At 42.4% G+C, this 22,554-nt stretch overlaps 1 protein-coding gene across 1 annotated transcript in view; it reads left to right on the forward strand.

Annotated features, from left to right (window-relative positions):
* Positions 1 to 22,554, forward strand: part of AMBRA1 (autophagy and beclin 1 regulator 1) — a 170,062-nt gene that overhangs the window by 129,677 nt on the left and 17,831 nt on the right. The window contains 2 exon segments of the mRNA XM_038563409.1: positions 8,993 to 9,181; positions 10,033 to 10,187. Coding sequence (XP_038419337.1) covers positions 8,993 to 9,181; positions 10,033 to 10,187 — 344 coding nt within the window.

Raw genomic sequence — 22,554 nt, forward strand, 5'->3', positions numbered from 1 at the left:
AGTGGTTAAGCGTCTGCCTTCTACTCAGGGATGATCCTGGAATCCTGGGATCGAGTCCCACATCAGGCTCCCTGCATGGAGCTTGCTTCTCACTCTGCCTCTGCCTCTCTCCTTCTGTGTCTCTCATAAAAAAATATATAAAATCTTAAAAAAAAAAAAAACTTTTAAAATTTAAAATAATTGACAGTGAAAAGTTTCCCAGCCCTGCTCCCAGCCACCCGCTATTTATCCCCCTAGGCAACAACAATTAGCAGTTTCTTATATATCTTTTCAAGGATATGGTATGTGTGTATATACCAACAAATGCAAATGTATATTTTTCCATCTTCTCTTTAATCCAGATGGTAACATGTTACACACACTTCTTTCCGCACTTCATTTTCTGTGAAGTACACTTTCTGTACTTTACAATATATCTTGGTGATCCTTACATACTTGTATATAAAGAGTTTACTCTTTCTTTGTTAATGACTGCCTAGTATTCCATTATCCAAATGGAGTCTCTAGGTTCCATTTTTCAACCAGTCTTCTTCTGAGCAACTTAAAAATTTTTTTTTGTCTTTTCTATAGAAAACATGTTTCGGTTTGTCATTTTGCACCTGTGTAAGAATAGCCATTAGGATAAATCCCTAGAAATGGAATTGTAGTTAGGAAGAGTATGTACATCTGTGATTTGGGTAGATGCTTGTTAAGTCACCTTCTGTAGGGGTTATGTCAGTTTATACACTTGCCTGCGTTGATAAGAATGCCTGTTCCCCCTAAACTCTTGCTTACAGAATGTGTTACCGTATTTTTGGATATTTGCAAATCTGATAGGTAAAAAATAGTATGCAGGTATTTTAAATTTGTATTTCTCATACTACAAACCAGGTCATGTGCCTCTTCATATGCTTAGTTCGTGTAGTGTATATTGCCTTTTCTTGACCTGTCCATGTGCTTTACCTATTTTTTACTGTTTTGCTGATCTTTTCCTTATCAGTTCTACAGGAGCTCTTTCTAAATCATAAAATTAACTTACAATAGGAGTTTCCTAGTTGTCATATTTCTTTTGACTTTGCTGAAGGTTATTTTTGTCATAGAACTTATTTTAAGTAGTCACATTATCCAACTTTCCATTTATGGTTCCCAGATTTTGTGTCATCATTAGGAAGATCAGTTAGTACTTTTATATTTTAGTTTTTTTACCTTTAAGCTTTGATTCACTAGAAGTTTAACATGGTCCCAAATGAGCAGAATATGATCCAGCTTTTACCCCATGTGGTTGCTCTTTAGTCCCAACCAGTTTATAGACCATTTTCCCCATTGATTTGGGATGTCACTTTGATCCTATTTTTACTTTTCTTTGTATGTTTGGGTGTATTTCTAGATTATCCATTCTGTCTTCGTTACCTTTCTGATTATTCATGTGAGAATACCTGCCACAGAGGTTTAAGTTTTCAAGTTTTGTGTTTAGAATTTGGTAGGACCCATCTCTTGTTATTTTTTTTTTTAATCCAGATTTTCCTGTCTGCTCAAGCAGTTCTGTTTTCCAGTATGGGCTTTAAAACTATTTTGCTTCTTCCCTTCACCCTCCCTGAAAAAATTCTGTTACTGTAATTATTGCAATCACATTAAATTTGTAAATTAAGGGGATCCCTGGGTGGCTCAGCGGTTTAGCACCTGCCTTTGGCCCAGGGAGTGATCCTGGAGTCCCAGGATCAAGTCCCACGTCAGGCTCCCGGCATGGAGCCTGCTTCTCCCTCCTCCTGTGTCTCTGCCCCTCTCTCTCTCTCTCTCTCTCTCTGTGTCTGTGTGTGTGTGTGTCTACAATAAATAAATAAATAAATAAATAATATTTAAATTAAATAAATAAATTTGTAAGTTAACTTAAGGAGATTCAGTATCTTTATTTTTTTTATTTCTTTAAAAGATTTTATTCATGAGAGACAGAGAGAGAGAGAGGCAGAGACACAGGCAGAGGGAGAAGCAGGCTCCATGCAGGGAGCCTGACGTGGGACTCGATCCTGGGTCTCCAGGATCACGCCCTGGGCTAAAGGCAGCGCTAAACCGCTGAGCTTCCTGGGCTGCCCCAGATTCAATATCTTTATGGTTAGATTTAAGAACATGGTATGATTTTCCATTTCTTCAAATTTCTCTTGTGTTCTTAGGAATGTTTTAAAGTTTTCATGTAGATCCTATACATTTTTTTCCAAAGATTTATTTATTTGAGAGAGAGAGAGAGAGAGAACACAGGTGTGCATGCATGCGAGCAGGAGGAGGAGCAGAAGGAGAGGAAGAGAATCCCAAACAAACTCTTTGCTGAGATCGTGACCTGAGCTGAAATCAAGAGTCAGATGCTTAATTGACTGAGCCACCCAGGGGCCCCTAGATCTTATACAGCTCTTAAGTTTACTGTTAGAAGCTTATTTTTTAAATCGTACTATCTTACTGAATCGTTTACTAATTATGATTGTTACCCAGAGTAATCTCCTGGGTGTTCTAGGTTTGTTATCTGTTAAGTAATGATAATTTTACCTTCTATATTTTAAGTTTTATATTTGTGATTTCTTTCTCTTGTTTGCTTTGGCTACCATCAAAACAATGTTAAATAATAGTCATCCTCATATTGCTCCTGATTTTAGTGGGAAAACTTCTAACTTTTTCTCAGTACTTTTTTTTTTTTTAGTTTTATTTAAGTAAACTATACCCAACATGGGACTCGAACTCATGACCCCAAGATCAAGAGTCACATGCTCGAGCCTCTGACTGAGCCAGCCAGGCATTCCTAGCTTTTTCCCAGTAAGCATATTCCTGGCTTTTAGGTTGAACTAGAACTAGTTTGTCATTTTAAGGAAGTCATCTATTCCTATTTTATTAAGAGTTTTTATCAAGAATGGATATTGAATTTAGTCATGACTTTTCAGTATCTATTGAAGATGATCATATTTTTTTCCTCTCCTTTGATCTACTAGTATAATCATTATGTTAATAGATTCTGTAATATTAAACCCATCCTTATATGGGATGTGGAGTATTCTTTAATGTAAAATTCCTTCCATGTGGCTTGCTGATAGATTTTTTCACTAATATTTGTAAGTGAGATGGCTCTGTCCAGTCTTCTTTTTTATGAAATCTGTGATTTTTGGTATCAATGTTATTATGCTTGTGTTATAAATATAATTTGGAAGTTTTTCTTTGGAATGGTTTAAATAAAATTGTAATTATACTTTTTATACTTTAAAGGTCTGGTCCTGATGCATGCATGCCTACTTGCTTTTTTGCTTGGTTGTTTTTGCATGCATAGGGGTAGGTAGTTCTTTGATAAATTTCTCTATCAACTTCCTATGATGGTTAAACACCTGAACTCTTTTTCTTTAAGATGTTATTTATTTATGTGAGAGAGTGAAGAGAGGGCGTGAGCAAGTACATGTGTGTGTGAGTGGGACAGAGTGCAGAGGGAGATGGAGAAGTAGGCCCCTGCTGAGCATGGAGCCCGCCTCAGGGCTCTATCCCAGTCCCTGTAATCATGACCTGAGCTAAAGGCAGATGCTTAACTGACTGAGCCACCCAGGTACCCCAAACACATGAACTCTTAAGCTACAGTGTCTAAATTCAAATCCCTGGGCAGCTGCCTTCTAGCAGTATGACCTTGGTTAGTTAGTTATTTAATCACTCCACTTTCATTTCCTGATCTATAAAATGAGAATTGTAATAGTGCAAACCTCATAGTGTAGTTATGAGAATTAAGTTAGTTTATAGTGTTAGGCATTCTGAACAGTGCCTGTCATATACTAAATGGTCAGTGAATGCTAGCTATTTTCATCATATCTTTTTCTAGAAAATTGCACCATGAGTCTTTGAGTGATGGCCATAACTCTAAAAATTCCCACGTGCTCTCGTCTTTAGAATTCTGAGGTACATATAGTCATCATCTCTGGAGAGTGATGTCCATATGAATAAGATGTTGCTCTCACCCTGTTGCCTTATCTGTAATAGGCTTCTCACCCTTCTCAAGCATGTCATTTCCACCCAGTGACAGATCATTTGCCTTGACAGAAAAGCAAAGTATTCAAAATATAGGCATTGAATATGCTGCTGGCATAGCTTTGATTGGCCTTTCTGATCGTCCCTAAGATGTTTTGTATAAGCCTCAACTTTGGGGATTCCTTGGTGACTCAGCGGTTTAGCAACTGCCTTCGGCACAGGGTGTGATCCTGGAGTCCCAGGATCGAGTCCCACATCGGGCTCCCTGTGTGGAGCCTGCTTCTCCCTCTGCCTGTGTCTCTGCCTCTCTCTCTCTCTCTCTCTCTCTCTCTCTCTCTCTCTCTCAAATAAATAAATAAACAAATAAATAAATAAAATCTTTAAATAAGCCTCAACTTGTTCCAGCTACAACTTTCTATAATTCTCCTTCTGTGTTTCTTCTTACCTCTTTTGATCATGAAACTTTAAAACCTTAGTTATGAGAAAGCAGCATCATATGCAACGAGATTGACTAGGTTGGCTCATACATCGTGTTAGAATCCTACTTTTTAATAGTACCTAGTTTTTTTTTTTAAGAGTTTTGACCTTAGAAGAAAAACTGAATCCTGGGAGTTAAGGGCATCTATGTCTGATGATAGCTAGTGTTCCTTTCAATAGTATTACCCTCTAGAATAACAGTCACTTTTATCTTAGTTTCCCATCATTATCTCTTAACTGTTTGCTGGTTGGTCCTAATAAAGTCTAGTTACAGTTTACATCTTCACTCTTGATAGATTTAGCTATGAGAAAAAGTAAGTAGGGAATCTCTTTTGCTGTAGGATTCATTTCTGAAAAATACATACGTCTCAATGAAGGGTAGCCTTTGGCTTTGGCACAGCCTGTGCCTGGGAGCCACTGGTCTTGAGTTTTACATGTGTTCAAAAGCCACTATGTTGCTGGCCACCTGACTTACCTGAATGGCATTTAACTTTTTTCTGGAGTTAGGTTAAAGCTTCTTGCCACATGTTTCTTTCAGTTGGGATGCAGTATTAATGAATTACTCTCTGTAAAGTTTAGAAGTTTATGTAAAGGCCTCACAGACATAATTTTGAGACCACTTTCATGAAAAAATAGCTCAGTGGGTTCACTTTGGTTTTTAAGAGTGAGCTTTTATTGGGTAAAGAGGATTGGTCACTTGGGTACCTTGCCAGAACCAGCCTTCAGAAATCCAACAGCTATGTTCTGTAAGGCAGACATAGGAAATATAGTGATTGGTGCCTTAGGGGAGGGCTTGTAGTGTCATGTGGAATACTGTGTAGGAGGTCTTATTCTGCAACCTGAGGGCCTCAGAGATAGCCAAAAGGAAATTTTCCTGCTGATTTAAACCCCTTTGAGCTTTCCAAATCAGTATCTAATGCATTTGCAAAAGTACTGCAACTGCTAATCGCTCCCATGGCCTCATCTTCCCAGCCAGCAACAGGCTACAAATCGATCTTTGTACAAGGTGTTTGTTTATAATTTATGGAGCTGATAGGAAGGCAGAGCCATCTGCTCCTCCAGGCATCAGTATTTCTAACCCCTCCCATTCCCTGCTAGGGCATTTTCACTTGGAAATCATTTATAATTAGGAGGAGATTACATTGCAGAGTCTGGAACATGGCTTCCTGCTGTCTTCTGCATCATTTTTTTTCCCCCTGGAGCTGCCCCCTGAAGCTCTTAAGCAGCTTTGATTTGAAAAATCCTTTCTTTCCTAACCTTTATTTCCATTCTGAGCTGCCCCCTCAGTCTTCCCCACATGTGTTTTTGCCTTTAAGTGCAGGGCAGGTTGCTGGAGCCATAGCTCAAGGATCAAGGACTGTTTAGTAAGGCAGCAGTTTTCCCATGTGGTCCCAGACCAGCAGCATCAGAGACACGTGGAAACTTGTTAGAAATGCAAATTCTCAGGCCTCATCCCAACATTCAGTGTTTTAGTAAACCCTCCAGGTGATTCTGTTGCATGCTAACACTTGAGAAGCAGTGTCAAAAGGCCAGGCAGGGAGCAGAACAAAGATTTCTTGTGGTGTGTGGGTTACCAGTATCTTAGGCTTTATTACACTTCACGTTTTTCTCTATCTGCTTACATTATTGTTAAGTCCAAAGAGTGAGTTGTCTTTGTCATTAGTGCATTACTTTCCTGGGGCCCAAGAAAACAAGTAACAGATCTAAGAAGTCTCTACCTGTGTAAAATAACTCATCAAAATTTCAACCTTAGGAGGAGAAGCAGCACAAGTGAGTTGAAGCAGTGACCACTCACCATGTAACTGAACATTTCCATTTCCACGTGGGAAATTAATAGACAATGAACAGCAAATAAAAGCTGCTAATTGGAACTTTGAAATAAAAATGAAATTATAAACACACCACCCAGTGCTTGCAGAAACGAAGCTACCAAATCACTGTGTGCCTGCCACATCCCTTTCATTAGGGCAGGAGCGAAACCCTAGATCACTAGCTGCACAGTTTCTGCAATTAAACCTGCTGCTGGAGAAGCTCTGCTTGAATTTTCAGCATTCTCTTTTCATTTGTCATTTGCATGTCTGTCTGTGTGCTCACTGCAATGACTGGGAGTGCTTTCGAAACTGGGTGGAGTTGGTGGAGAGGGGACAAAATTTGTGAGGTGGCCACTGATTTGGAATTATAATGTAGTAAACACAAACACAGTGGTTTGGATTGGAGGCTGACAAAATGTTTTTTGTCTATATGCCCAGTTTTTCAGGGGCTTAGAGCCAAGCTTTCCAGAAGAAGGAAAACCCTACTTGTACTTTCCTTCCCACCCTGGCCCCACTTAGGAATTAATCTGGCAGTAAGCAGTTCAATGCTTTTTTTACTTTGGTGGTGAGTTTTGAGAGTTACTGTAGGCTTCTATATGTTTAACGGAGTTACATGTTAACACACGAGTAAGATCTATGTAACAGTAAGATAGAAAAGCCTTTCATAAAATACACACCATGCATTTTTAAGACCTTTAATGTGGAATAAATGGTAATTGTGCAAAACCATCTTAAAATTTGGTGGTCACAGTTTCTTTTTATCTTTCTGATGGTTGTGTCAGCCTCAACATTAGAAAATCAAAATGGACTCATTCCTGAAGCTTCCCCTGTTCCTTTATTTCTTCCCCTTCCCTTTTTCATATATTCCCAGCTGGAATCATGTGTCAGTCCAGAGAAGTAAGGAAAGATTGTCATCTTTTTGGCACCAGGCTTGGGACCCTGAGTAAGGAGCATACGGTTGCAGTGCTAACTAGATAAATCTAGCCACACAGGGTAGAGCAGATGGTGGGTTGGAAGTTGAGCAGTACAGAGCCCTAATGGTGATAGCAGTGAATATTTGGATGTCATTATTTTATTAGTTAGCAAACAGAGCCACCCTTGTGGTCCCTTTCGGTTTTATGTGTAATGGTGCTGTAGGTGTCAGCCCCCGATAGTTGGCACAATAGCCCAATCAATGTGTTCTGATGTCTTTTGGGATCTACGTTGTCATCTCTGTGGCTTCATTAGCAGCACACAGGGAAAGGAGGATGAATATAGGGTGTTAGAAATCACTCTGTGTTCCTGAGACCCTAAGCCTCAAGACCCCTGAAAAGCAGTTCTTTGTTTTGTTTTCCTTAATTTCCTGCCTTTGGGCTTCCTGGAATAGATCACCTGGAATCTTGTGAAGGCAACTGAGCTTCGCCTCTTCTTCTTGTTTTTTTTTTTTTTTTTGGTTTTTTTTTTTTTAAACCATATAATGCATTTGACAGTGAACATCCAGGTAATCTCCAAATAAGAGACCAAAAAGTGGGATGCCTGGGTGGCTCAGCGGTTGAGTGTCTGCCTTTGACTCAGTTTGTAATCCCAGGGTTTGGGGATTGAGTTCCACATCAAGCTCTCCACAGGGAGCCTGCTTCTCCCTCTGCCTATGTCTCTGCATCTCTCTGTATATACAGTCTCTCATAAATAAATAAATAAAGTCTTTTTAAAAAAGAGACCAAAAAGTTTCTTTGCGTGTGAATTTGAAGTAGTGAGACAGCCTAGAGGAGCATGGTCCCTTTGGATGTGTTGTGCTGTTCCCATGGTTTGGGCACTCTATTCCCCGGTTCACATCAAGGGTAAGCAGTTTCCTCCTGGCAGGGAATTACACAGTGAGCTTCGGAGATTTCAAATGAAAACCAAACCACAAGCGTGCAGGAACAGGCCCAGTGCTGGCCAACATCTCCTTAGTCCTTTTGTGTGGAGTGGGATCTCCACTTCCCCACTGATACATTCCTCCACCCCACCCTCACCCTTACCCTGCTCCCTTGTGCTGAGCCTGCTGCCTGGCTGACCCTGGGCTTAATTCTTAGTAGCTGCTAAGTACAGGCTGAGGCTGCCCCTGGATGTTGCTTATGGTATGGATAAGGCCTAGAGCCTAGTGAGAAAGGAAGGGTTCTAGCCCTTCAGCCATGACTGGGCTGTGTTTTTCTTTGTCCTCTCTTGTGGTGTTAGGGGCTGTCTGGAAGATTGAAATCTGTAACTGTTCCATTTCTCTGAAATCGGAAAGTAAGACCCAAACTTATGAAATGACTTACTTCTCTGAGGGCACATAGCAGCTGTGCAGTAGGACCTTCACCCCAAGGAAGCTTCCCTGCATCACCTTTCTCTTGGAATCAGTGGTTTTGCATTTTCATTCATCCTAGTTTTGATCTTTTGGACAATAACACCTGTTGAGTGGCTCTTTAGGAACAATTTTTAATAACTTTTTCCTTATCTAATCTCTCTCAAATGATGTTTCCTAAGTGTGAGCTAAGACTCAGCAGGTGGTTGTGATTGTGTTGACGATCTGTCATTTCCTATTAACGTGGTAAAAGACACATATCTTTTCTATCTCTTCTGTTGCTTGTCCCATCATATTTTAGTTTGATTGATGAAGTGGCCTTTAGCATTTCTGAAGAGGGTTCAGGCCCTTAGAAAGGCCCTGAAATTTCTTGGCCCAGAATTTTTCACACCATCAACTCAAACTTTCTTACCCTCTTTTCTTTCTTTGTCTGATGCAGCTTCCGTGAATGTGCTGGTGCAGAACTGCAAGATCTACAATGATGCCAGCTGTGACATTTCTGCAGATGGCCAGCTCCTAGCAGCTTTCATCCCTAGCAGCCAAAGGGGCTTTCCTGATGAAGGCATCCTGGCAGTGTACTCGTTGGCCCCCCATAACCTGGGTGAAATGCTCTACACCAAGCGATTTGGTAAGGGATAGGAAGCCCAACCTAGTGACAGAGGGATGCTGGTGCCTTGGCATGGGCATTCCTAGGTGAGGCACAGCTTAGGTTGGAGTAATGGTCATATCCTGTACCTGCTTCTCTGGGGCACAGGCCAGAGGAAGATTACTTTGCAGGAGTCCTGGCTGGTAGCATTGCAGAAGACTATCAGAGTCCTTCCTGCCATGCTAGCATCACCAACGTGCTCCTGTTTTGATGGCTCCAGATAAAGGAGGAGCTTTGCTCACGGCTTGGGGAAGCACGTACACTCATGCACCGCGAGGCAGTTTGGCATTGTGTATCAGAAGCCCCTTAAATAATATGGTCTCTTTGATCCAACAATCCCACTTCTAAGGAAATAATCGGAAAACTGTACAAAGATTTATATATAGGGGTGTTCACAGCAGTGTGGCTTATCATAGAGAAAAATGCCCAATGGTGAAGAATTGCTTAAATCAGCAGTGGTGCACCAATAAGGCAGAATACCACTTGGCCCTTAAAATGCTCTTGTAGAAGAATATTTAATGGTGGAAAAAATGATCATAATATGTGAAGTGAAAATAGATTTCAAAGTAGTGTTTGCAGACTGGTACCAATTTTTTTTTAAGATGTGATTCTGTGATGACAGTGGTTAGCGTTTAAGTACTTTCTATATGTCATACATTGTATCCAACACTTGACATGCCTTCCCATTGTCCTCCTCATTGCACTCCTATGAGAGAGCCCCTGGGAAACCAACAGTGCAAATTGGAAGTAAAGAGAAAAGACTGAGAGGGAGTGTTATTTCCTTGTAATGGCAAGAACTCTGGGAAACGTCTCTCTGTTCTGTTGGCTCTCAGGTCCCAATGCCATTTCGGTGAGCCTATCGCCAATGGGCCGATACGTAATGGTGGGCTTGGCCTCGAGGAGGATCCTGCTGCATCCCTCCACAGAGCACATGGTGGCCCAAGTCTTCAGGCTGCAACAGGCCCATGGTGGCGAGACCTCCATGAGGGTGAGTGCCATGGCTTGTGCCTCCATCATAGGGCAGTTCTCCAGACTTGGTAGGATAGTGAAGGACAATGGTGTGACCTCCCAGCACGGACTAGAAATAGCATGTCTGTAAGGAGTGAGAAAGACCGCAGTCCAGCCCATCTTTGACCAGGAGGCTTCACTTTTAGAAGCTTTGGACTATTAAAAGGCAGGAGCTTTCTCATACCCTAGTTCCTGAGCTGAACTCCCCAGAGGCCTGAAAGTATTTCGGATGAAGCCCAAACTGAATACCTCCTTACCTCAGTGTGAGACCTTTAGTCTGGAGATACATAAAGGACCCAATGAAATATTTATGCTTATTAAAAAAATTTTTTTGAGGAAGTAAGTTATAAAAAGTGATACATGGTATACTATGAAGTGTTCTTTTCTATGGGTTGTAATCATGTTAGAAGATGAGGCCTTTGGGTAGCTGCTATGCTCTTAACAGTCTCATCCATTTCATTAGCAGAGAAAGGTCCTATTGAGACCCTCTTTTGTCCAAGGTGGATGTCTCTTGTATTGCCATAAAAAGCCTTATGGGCATCATGGGGTTAGTGGCCTTCTGGACTCAACTCTACTGGTTTCTGACTGAGTTCCCATGGGGACTCATTTGCTTTTGCCAAGGGGAATTGAGCATTTGAATGGTTCTCTAATTAGATGGTATTTAAGCTCCATCTCAAGCTAAGAACCTGTGAATTCCCTTAGCACTCTCTCTCGGTGCCATTTATAGTTTTATGTGCATGTTTATGTGTTGTTTTGTGTTTTCTTTATCTGAGTGGTGTGTATGTTTAATCTGCCCAATTAGGTTCAGTGTAAGCTCCTTAGGGGCGTATCCCCCAGGGTCCTTCATTTAGTGCTATGCATATAGATGTTTAATGCCTGGGATGAAGCATTTGTTTTAAAGAAAAAGGTAGAGATAGGATCCATTATGTAGAAATTGACAGAGAGTGGGTGGCCTAGCGTGGTCGATGCCAGCCTCTTCCTCCCATCTCCTACAAGGACGCTCTATCTGACTCTACTGAGTCATTTTCCAAGCATCCTGAATTTCAGAAGGCTCTTTCTTGCCAGTGTGCCTCTTACCTGGCCTGCTCTTCTCTCTCTCAAACCTGACTTTGGCAGCTCTTTCCCTTCTGCAAAACCTTTCTTAATCACTCCCTTCTTGTGCCACCACCATGCTTTGTTACTCGCGCTCATGTTAACACTCATCACACCAGACTTCACTTATTTGTTTCCATGTCATTCTCCATCTATGGACCTGTGAGCTCCCAGAAATGAAGACCATATCTGTGTCATGTTTATGAAGTCCGAGTACCTAATAAGGAACCTGACATTTAGGAAAAGCTGAATGAATGGAAGAGAATCTCAAGAAAAGCATCCTCCTTAGCATTTCTAGGTGATAGATAACAAGCAGAACCAGTGATAGGGGACAGCATGTTCCACCAAGCCTCTGAAAGGGAAGAAACAGGCAATCTGTGCTCTTGACATCATACTGACAGGAAACTCCCGATTCTTGAATTCCAGATGACTTTGGAAATATCTGGTATTAGTTGCTTGGAAGAGGATGTCATGGGAAGTTCACAGGCCTGTTTTCTTATCTAGATATTTGAGGATGGACACAGAGGTTTAAATATTCTTTTGTTTCTCTTTAGCAGATTTGGATGGTAAAAGTACCTGCCTTTCACTACCTAAAATCCTGGTCCCAACAGCTGTTCTTCTAAACCCTTCCTGCCTAATTGTGGAATAATTGTTTATAATCATTAAGAGACAGGATCTGATTTTGGCAACACTAATGGACATCTCTAGCCTCTTCCGGAAGCCAGGGCTCCTGCCCAACTCCTGGGCACAGCCTGCCAGTCCTCCATCCTAGCAAGGTTCCTCTTTCCCATAAGTAGCTAGAAACATCTGGCTGAGGGCAAACAGCTACAGGGCGGAAGCCAAGATGTCACATATGGGGCTGGCAGCTCAGGGAATGCAGTTGGAGGAGTCTGCTGAGGAGATGTGGTAATCCATTGCTGTCCTGCTAAGGGGCTCAGGGCGGCTAGCCAGCTGCTGCATGCCTCGTGACAAGAGCTATTTCTCAGGCCTCCTAGTGAGGCTTTTTTGATTCTCAGTAGGCACCATCTGCCACTTAGGGAGCTGAAGTAACTAGAAAGCTCCCATTTGGGAAGTGTTCCTCTCACCCAGGAGACAGGATCCAGGCTTCTGAACAAGGTTTTGCTTACCCTGTGTCCACCGAGTCTGACTTTAAACCCCTGCGCTACAGAAAGGTTTCTGGTTTTCCAGGTCTTGGTTGCCCCTTACCTCCAGAGGCACCAAAGCATTCAGCAATTGTCCCTGAATTCAGTCATTGGTGGAAGGGAAGACACCAGCTTTTTTGGATAGCTGTGCTGTACCGCCGTTTAAGGCAAGAAGTGCCATTTTGTCTGAGAACAGGGAGCAAGGGTTTAATGGGACAATAGAGCATCTCCCTCTTTGCACAGGTAAGTATAGGTGGGTGTCTCCATCTGTAATGTCAAGCTCTGTCTGCCAAGGAATGTTTTTGTGGGTAATTGGCCTGTCCTCAAGCTTTTCTGCCTGGAATTCCCCTTCATTTTGGTGTTACCTCTTGGAATTCACTGTGATAATATTCAGAGAGGTGAGCTTGTCGGGCCAATAGACATTCCCAGGAGTCAATTCCAGAGCATTGACTTACCTTATTTTAATTCCCACTAAGTGACATCTCTCCCCAAGAGATGATCTCTTACCCAATACCATATGAAAACTCTTCTGAAAATGAATTGCTAATTGCTGTTTTGTCTGGGTACAATTATTCTAAGCAGTTCTTCAAGTCTCTGGATTAGTGCTTCTCAAACTGTGCTCCTCGGACGACCTGCATTAGAATACATGGGGTCCTTATCAGAAACAGACAGCACTTCAGACCTAAAGAGCCACCTAAGAATGGGGCAGGAGGGGCGCAGGTGTTTGTATTTGTAAAACGGGCTTTCCAGGTGATTCTGATACGCACTTGAGTTTGAGAACTGCTGTTCTTAATGACTGCTTTCTTCATTTTAGGTTTCTGCCCTCAGCCTCTTCAGCAAGGCAGAGACACAGTCTCAAGCTTACTTGTGGTTTCATGCATGGTGCTTTGATCCTTGGCTAATCTTGTTGCAGGCACCATGGCCTTTGTGCTCCATTTCCCACCAGACTCTTACTAAGTTTTTTGGTTGTCTGCGTTTCACCTCCCATCTTTTCTCGCTGTTGCTGCCTTACCCCCCGCTCCCCTCCACGTTGAGCAATTTCATTTTTATCCGTGTTTCTAGGATCAGGGTCCTTTTGATATTTCCCTTCTCTCCTTCTGAGGCTAGGCTCAGTCTTCCCAACTTCAGTATTGATTGGCAAATCTGGAAAAATAAGACTGAGCACATATTTAATTCCCTTCCCCCCACCCCAATCCATTCCAGGCTCTTCCAGGCTAGGGATGCTATTCTGCATTAGGGCCTTATTTTCTGTCTGACTCCCTTGCTCTGGAGCCAGGGAGGGCTTTTTTGTTCACTTGTCTGGTTTTTTTAAGTTAGGCATTTGGAGATTGCTGAGCTAAAGTTTTGCTGAATACTCAAACACTAAGCTGCATGTGTGCCCTCTCTGCTTTCATTTTCTAATTGGAACAAAGGCATAATATTGTAACAGAAAACTGCAATTAATTTTCCAAAATAGTCGCAATTGCACGTTATAACTTTGGTTGTAACCAAGTGAAAGCATAACAAAAATATAAAATTACTAATGATACCAGAAATAGTCATAGACCAGACTGCTCTTCCACTTTTGTGTAACTAATAAGTGCTATTTTACCTAGGGCAAAAATTAGCAACTGGGGTTGGGGGGTGGGGGGAAAGGGTATAAGTGGTTCTGGGGCATGTTGAGCTGGAAAGCAAGAATAAGGATTAGTGCTTTCAACACAGGAATTAAAGTGTTGTCTGCTGTTTTTCCCAGATACATAGACTATTCCCCCAACAGGTAGGGGATATGTGCACATAAGTGCTTCAGTAAGAACTGAAGAAGATCCTCATTGCATAATCCCTGCAAGTCCTAGAGGCACTGGTTGCTTGAATCTTACCAGTGCTAGTTTGCTTTTTCTCTCTGGTCATTTTATTGGCAGAAGTGATGGATGAGGACATTGTCATTTGACTTGGATGGGAGAAGCTCTAGGACAGGAAGCAATTTGGCTCTCCTTTCTCTGTGGAACAGCACAGTGCTCTTTAAGGCCAAGCTTCAAATATGCAAGGGTCAATTTTATTGAAAGCTTTTTCTTTGTGGCTATGTGGTAAAACTGCATTCAAGTGTTGAGCAACTGTTACCTAGGTAGGTTGTTAGTTTGGAGGGGGTGTTGGGAAGAGAGCCATCCCCTTTTTCCCTCCCTTCTTCCCCCCCTTCTTTTATTTATCCCTTCTCTTTCCCCTTCTCTCCCTCATCTTCCTCTCATCCCCCTCTTTCTCTTCCTCTTCGCCCCTGACCTCCCCTACTTCTTCACCTTGAGAGTCCTACAGTGGTGAACTGTCCCCATGTACACCTTTTTTTCTCTGGAGCTCTGGTTCTAGAGATATGCATCCCCCTCATCTTCAAGTGATCCAAGGCAACAGGGAAAGGAAGGGAGATTTGTTAACATTTTTTTATAGAACTACAATCTACTCATAAGTAACAGGGCTGTAGTTCTCAATGTGTACTCCCCTGAGAGCACATCAGCATCATTAGAGAACTTCAGAGAAATTCAGATTCTTAGCCTCACATGAGACCTGCAGAATTAGAGGATGTAGAGGTGGGGCCCTCCTGATGACTCTGCACACTCAGTCTAGATGGAGAACCAATCTCTGACTGCATGGGGATTCTTATTAGACTTCACATGTCAGTATAACTTTGACCTTTCCCTTTGTGTTCTCACTCTGTCTCAGGAACCTCATCTGATTTACTTCTATGGATCCAATTAACCAGATCTTTCGGATACTTACAGGAATTTGAGAAATTGATGAGTACCTCCAGCCCAAAGCATTCTGGATCATGCCAGCATCCTAGTGATAGTACTAATGACATGAGGCCTTTTTCCATTTCTTGTTTTCCTTCCTTCCTTCCTTCCTTCCTTCCTTCCTTCCTTCCTTCCTTCCTTCCACCCATTTATTTGAGAGAGAGAGAAAGAATGTGTGCACAAAGAGGGAGAGGGAGAAGCAGACTCCCCTCTGAGGAGAGAGCCAAAGGTGAGGGTCCGAGTCCAGGACCCTGAGATCATGACCTGCGCCTAAGGCAGATACTTAACTGACTGAGCCACCCAGGTGCACCCTACCTTTTTCCATTTCTTTTTCTTTTTTTAAAAAGATCTATTTATTTATTCATGAGAGACACAGGCAGAGGGAGAAGCAGGCTCCCTGTAGGGAGCCCGATATGGGACTCAATCCTGAACCCTGGAATCCTGAATCCTGAACACCTGGAGCCAAAAGGCAGACACTCAACCGCTGAATCCCCCAGGTGTCCTGCCTTTTTCCATTTCTGATTAAAATTCTTACCTGCCCACAGCTGACTTTACTTGAGCTCTTAACTGTGAGCTCATGCCTGCTTGCCTGTGTGCTGTAGAATACAGAGATGCTTCAGCTTAAAAAGTGAGAAGCAGTATCTTTATCTTTCACTTGGCCCTTCCCCATCTGAAGGAGGACTTCTTGAGTTCCCTTTTCCAACATTCCATTCACTGTTATTATTTGATGGGATACATCACTATGATGCCCATTAATGGATATCTTAGAGTCATCTTAATTATAAAGAAACATCAGTTGTCTTTCTCTTTATAACCATTTTCTGTCATTTTTATAGCCATCTTCACAGAGCCTAGTGATGACTGATTATTATTTTAAGTTCATTAAAATGAACCACAGAAAAGCCTTGGTATCCAGAGTGCTCAAAATTAGTCACAACTAAATTATAACTTAGATCCTGGGGCAGTTTGAGTGTCTAGTGCTGTCAGCACTGACCAGCGTTTATGTAACCAACATGTGCAGGCTCTTTGGGCCTGTCCTAGCTCAATTCTTCAGTATGTAGGCTTCACTGTAGCCTCCTTGCCCCGTATTTAGCCTGTGACATAATCCACTCATCTATACTTCCCAAGATTCTGAAAGTTTAATTTTTCAAAAGTGCCCGAGAACTCTAGTTCAGTCCGGGGTATTCTACAGAAATCTAAGGGAATGAGCCTTTCTTAATCTTGTCTGGCCTTGGGAGTCGCAAAAACCAAAAATAAAGATATTTTATTTTTGTATCCTGGAAGGGTGGGTACTATTTCTTCAAGGGGAGATTGAGATAAAAGAGAGACTGCTTTGTTGTCAGAAATGATTTACTCCTTCCTAAGATTTTGTCCTCATTAATTTTCTTAAAGCTGCCTGTCAGTTGATTAAAAGCTGCTTCCGCTGCAATTATCTTAAAGTTGACTTCTGAGATGTGGTACAAAGCATCTATCCTCAGAAAGTGCCTTTCTTCAGTACACTGCAGGAAAGGGGGAGGGAGTAGGGGAGAATTCAGGGGTGTTTCTGATGCAGTTTGTCAGAGAAGGGAGGGGGCAAGATAAAACATTAAAAATAACAAGTAGAGGGATACCTCGGTGGCTCCGCGGTTAAGTGTCTGCCTTTGGTCCAGGGTGTGATCCTGGGGTCCCAGGATCGAGTCCCACATCGGGCTCCCTGCATAGAGCCTGCTTCTCTCTCTCTCTCTCTCTCTCTCTCTCTCTCTCTCTCTCTTAAAAAACAAAAACAAAAAAAAAAACAGAGCTACAATTAGTTTAGGTGAATTTTTCCATGACAGATACCTCTAGGGTAACTCATGATTTCTTTCCCCTATGGCCTCTTAGTAGAGTGCAATCTATTCTGTGTGTTATTCTTTACACTCAACAAAATTTTATTGTGCCCCTACTATGCCAAGTATTTTGTGAGGTCTGGGAATGCCATGCATAAAATGGACCTGGTCCCTGTTCTCTTTCCACACAACTGGCTTCCTTTTTTTTTTTTTTTTTTTTAAGATTATATCTATTTATTTGAAAGAGAGCACAAGCAGGGGGAGGGGCAGAGGGAGAGGGAGAAGCAGACCCCTGCTGAATAGGGCACCCAGTGCAGGGCACGATCCCAGGACCCCGGGTCATGACCTGAGCTGAAGGCAGATGCTTAGCTGACTGAACCACCCAGGTGCTCCCACAACTGGCTTCTTGACTGGTCTTTACATTGCTGGATTCCCAGCCTTCACTCTCTCCTGCACACAGGAGACACTCAGCATTTCCAGGAATGTGTGTCCCTTTGATATTTTGCATGGTGTGTATTTCCTACACATACATGAACACACACCTCTGGTCACCAGCACTATAAGTGTGTCTAGCACATGTCTTGGTAATGGTAATTAAATGAAAATATCCAGGAGATAATTCTTATGAAAACAGGGAGTGTCCACTCATTTCACAATTTGTCCAACATTGGTTTCTTGTTGTGCTAGTCCCAGCACTGAGACATGTTGAGAGATTCCCAGTAGATAGTTATAGTTGCAAAAGCAAAAGGCAAAACATTTTGTTTTTTCAAGGATTGGTAAGGGAACCAATTCTGGAATTTGTAGAAGCTGAAAGTATTTTAATATATTTTTAAGTATAAAATACAAAGTATTTTAATGTTTAATCATCCTCAACACTCCTCTTCCAAAAATACATATCAACTAAAACATAGTGAATGTGTTGGAATATACTGAAAGACTCTCTTATCCAAGGTGAATATCTAGAACAACTACTCATTTGGCCATTTCTTTTGAGATTATGAAACTAAGGAAGTTCAAGAACTTGTTCTCTGCACAGACTTGTGGGAAGAGGAGGAAGTAATTATTTTAGTTTCTGGGAGTTCTAGGAGTATTAAGTGCCTTGGTATTTTATTTAGCACTAAAGTAGGTCCCTCAGCTGAAGTAACCTCTCTGTTTTGATCCTAATGGCCTGAGATGGCCTTTGGAAAACATCAGGCCAATTGAAAAAGAAAATTCATGTTCTTTGACTATTTCTATGGGTTCTGTTTGAGAGGAATAAATGAATAAGAGAGTTTACAGGTCTCAGTAAATCACAAGAGGTTGGCTAGAAATGACTTCAAAGCATTATTATCAATGGCAGCAAAGGCTGACACATTCCAAAAGTTAGGAAAAGGGGGTGCCTGGACAGCTCAGTCAGTAGGACACGTGACTCTTGATCTTGGGGTTGTGAGTTTAAGCCCTGCGTTGGGCCTAGAGCTTACTTTAAAAAAAAAAAAAAAAAAAAGTTAAGGGACTGTTGCTCTTCTTTTCTGTTGGGAGAACTTTGGTTTGGACAAGAGTGATCTAGGCAGATTTGTTCCTACTAAAGCTGAATAAAGGGGAGAGGTAGGTGAACTGGTATTCTAATTCTTGTTTTTAAATGGTCACTTTAAAATCAGCCTCTTTACAAGTTCTAAACTCCAAAGTAGAATATAAACAAGGCTCAGAGACAGTAAGAGAAATTAAAATTTCTGAAAAACGGATTTTCCTAGGGATGAAGAAACTTCAGTAATTCATGAATCTAAGCAAATCAGCAGCTCAAAAGAAAGATGAGCAGAGCCTCTCCCCTGGTCTGCTCTGGGAAGTGTGCATTTCTCAGCCTCTAACAAGATGTGTAGCCATTCATTTCCAATGGAAAGGTCAGGTGTCCCTTAGCATCTGCTTTCCATTGATTTCTCCCTCTTCCCAGAGAGTTAATTTTTCTCTAGTAACCCTCTCTAAAAGCTTAAGACCTCTGATTTACCAAAAAGGCATTTTTTTCCTCTTCACATTTCCTTTCTTCTTCATGGACTCCTTGGCTTGTGCCTTCTCTCATGGCCCTTCCAGCCTCAGTTTTCAATCAGCTTCCACAGTCCTCGTTAAAACAGGGAAGATCTGCGGAGTACACACATCGTCTTGATACCGTGGAGCCATTTCAGTTTTATAGATGATGAGATTCCCAAACCCAAACAAGATAACCACAAAGTTTTTTCTTTTAGCTTCTTATCTGTGCTGATTTGAACAGTGCCTTTTGCTGCTTGAACTAATGGTCTAAGCTTTATTGATATGCAGCCAAAAAGAAAACATCTTGTTGAGGGCAACAATACATTTTTCCTCTTAATTTTAAAAAGGTAGAGAGGAAGGTTTCCCACTGAGCAACTGGTCGCCTCTCATTCTTTTTCTGTCCATCTCTGAACAAGAAACAAGACCCCTTTAGTTTTGATCTAGGAACTGTTTTTCTTTTGTTCCTACTTACTATTAGTCAAAAGTTTGAGGGATGGCAGAGCAAGAAGTACAAGAGACTGTCTTGGACCCCAGAAGCGGAAGAATCATTATCTTCTCCCACTCCCTTGGAACTGTGAAGATCTGGTGACGTGCTGAGATTCCACTGACTCTCCTTCCAGCTTATTGATTCCAATTCCCTTCATAGATGTTAGACAGAAATGAGAACAGTCTGCTTGGGGAGAGGGGTTGCTGTCAGTGTTTGTCATCTATCAGGAAGCAGCTGTAGCTGAGACAGGTGAAACCAGAACTCTGCCAACATGAATCAGCAGCTGGGTTTTACATTTAGCCCCACAAAGGGTCCCCAGGTTCTGATAATCCTCCTCCAGTGTCATGGAATTTGGTGGTACAGCTTCATGAAGAGGAAGGGAAAAGAGATTTTTTTGGCAGGCCACCTAGCTTTGTCCTTGAGGAGTGTTAAGGAAACCTTTACTTGAGATATATTTGGGGTGATTTTAAGGGAAGGCCAGAGCTGTCCCTTAACACTGTCTCAGACTTTCTGGTGAGGGCTGATGAACCTTGAGTTTATGGAGCCAGAGCTGGTCCCCACTGGAATCTGAGAGGAGACCATTCCCCCAGTCACTAGGTTGGAAAGACTGCTAGCCTACACCACCAATGTTGTGGGAGTAGCCAGAGCTACCAAAGCCCCTCTCAGCATTAGGAAACTTGTCGAGGGGATCCCGGGGTGGCGCAGCGGCTTAGCGCCTGCCTTTGGCCCAAGGTGCGATCCTGGAGACCCCGGGATCGAATCCCACGTCGGGCTCCCTGCATGGAGCCTGCTTCTCCCTCTGCCTGTGTCTCTGCCTCTCTCCCTCCTTCCCTCTCTCTCTCTCTCTCTCTCTGTGTGTGTGTGATTATCATAAATAAATAAAAAATAAAAAAAAATGAAACTCGTCAAAGAGATATTCTCATCACTAGGGCTAATTGTGAGGAGTATACCCTTCTCGGCGAGGTGCTTTGAGAGCTCTGGCCAGAGAATGTGGAGGGAAAACTACATCTCTGAGTGGTTCTGAAAATGGGCCAGTTTCTCTCCGGGCTCCTTTAGTTTCAGGCATGTGTGAAATGGGGAGTGTTGGACCGGATGGCCTCTCAGGACTGTAAGTCTGAGTCCTACCCATCCTTCACCTTCTGTGTTCTTATTTCCCACCCACCCCCGTATGTTTTGCTCTCATCGCCCTCCTTCCCACCCCCCACATTAGAGTGTGATAAGCAAGCGAGTGCTTATTAGGAGTCCTGGTGGCTGCTGATCCTCACGTGGCATTTTCTGGCTTCCTGCCACAAAGCAGGATTTAGTCTAATACCCAAACACTGGAAGAGATGGGCACGTGGGAGCTGCCCTTTGGATGATGTTTAAGGACTTGACAGGGGTGGAAGACCGGGGGGACTACCGTAGTCAGAGGACAAATCCATGCCCCATGACTTCTGTAGCCATAGAGGTTGTGAACGTCTGTGCAGCAAGGTCTGGGGGTCTCACCCTTTATTACTTCTTCCCAGTCCATCTGACCTTGTCTCAGCTGGGTCATCCATTCATACTGGTCTCTTGAGGGTTTTGTCTCCAAAGTAGGTTCCTGTACTTAGAAGCAAATTGATAGTATTTGTTAATTCCTTTGCAACAACTATAAAAGGTAAATTTGTGACATGTGAGACAATGTTTGCTTCTTTCTTGGTCTGGAACATTTCTGGAAGAGTTCGCCTACTCTCTTCTTTGAGACCTCCATCAAAAAATTCGGCACAACCTTAAAGCGTCTATTTTACTAACATAATCCCTCTTCTTGCAAGGCTACTTTCTCTGCCCAGCTCCCTGCAGTTATGAATCATTGTGACTTTAGGTGAGAATCCCTTGTGAAGCTTTGTAGGGCTGCCACAGGCCAAGACCAAAGCTCCCCTCATTTAATCCCCTGAAATTAACACCTATCCCTCCTTAACCCTGGGTGTCTGCTCATTCATGCCACCTGCCCTTGGGGTGAAGGAAAATTAAACAGTGATCCTACCACAGTGGTTAGATCACAGCCACTTTGTCCTCTGAGTGTATACACCAACTCATATTTAACCATATGGACTTATGAGGAGGACAGAAACCATTGGTTTATCTTCTGGGAAGGAAAACCTCTATGAGAAAGGGTAAAGGTACCATACTTCATCCCCTGATTTGAAGGAAAAGAGTTGATTACGTACATAGGGAAAAGCTAGGTATTGCCATCTTCATGGAGAGTAGTAGCCATAGGCTTGTTCAAGGCGCCTGCCAGATATATATGTGCAAGGAAGAGACAATCTGAAGGTCAAGCAGCCATATTCTACATGACTAGTTTAGAAATTCATAAACTCCATTGGCCTCTTTTTTGGTAGTCTCCTCAGTTAGACCAAAGATTCTTGCTATTTCTTACATTTGGAGTTGATTCAGAAAGGGAGGGCATAGAAGGTCCTTAAAGCAGCAGCTGTGGGGCTATCAGTCTTATGCCTCAAAACAGAATCAATTCCATCTCTGTAAGAGACCCATTCAACCTTAGGACCTTAGCAGGGCCATTCTGGAGGTGTGCCACTGGCCACCCAGGCACATTTCTTGGCACTACAAAATCTGGAAAATTATTCACAACATTATTCTCTGTGTCAGTATGTTGAGAACTTGTGCTGCTTGCTCTCCTCTCTATTATAGAGCCCATCCTGGTGAAGGCCTTTCAGGTAGACACCCAAGACACATGAACAAGCCCCACATCCAGAGCTTCTTTTTTTTTTTTTTAAGATTTTTTTTTAAATTTATCTATTCATGAGAGACACAGAGAGAAAGAGGCAGAGACACAGGCAGAGGGAGAAGCAGGCTCCATGCAGGAAGCCCGACGTGGGACTTGATCCCAGGTCTCCAGGATCAGGCCCTGGGCCGAAGGCGGCGCTAAACCACTGAGCCACTCGGGATGCCCACATCCAGAGCTTCTTATCACTTAATTTGTGTATGTGCAGCAGACCCTTAGCTCAATATTTACTTCTTTCCTTTTTTTTTTTTTAATTTTAAGTCTCTCAAGATAATATGAAAAGTAATAATTATTGTACCACCC

Source organism: Canis lupus, chromosome 18 (assembly GCF_011100685.1).
Source record: "Canis lupus familiaris isolate Mischka breed German Shepherd chromosome 18, alternate assembly UU_Cfam_GSD_1.0, whole genome shotgun sequence".
Classification (NCBI taxonomy): domain Eukaryota; kingdom Metazoa; phylum Chordata; class Mammalia; order Carnivora; family Canidae; genus Canis; species Canis lupus.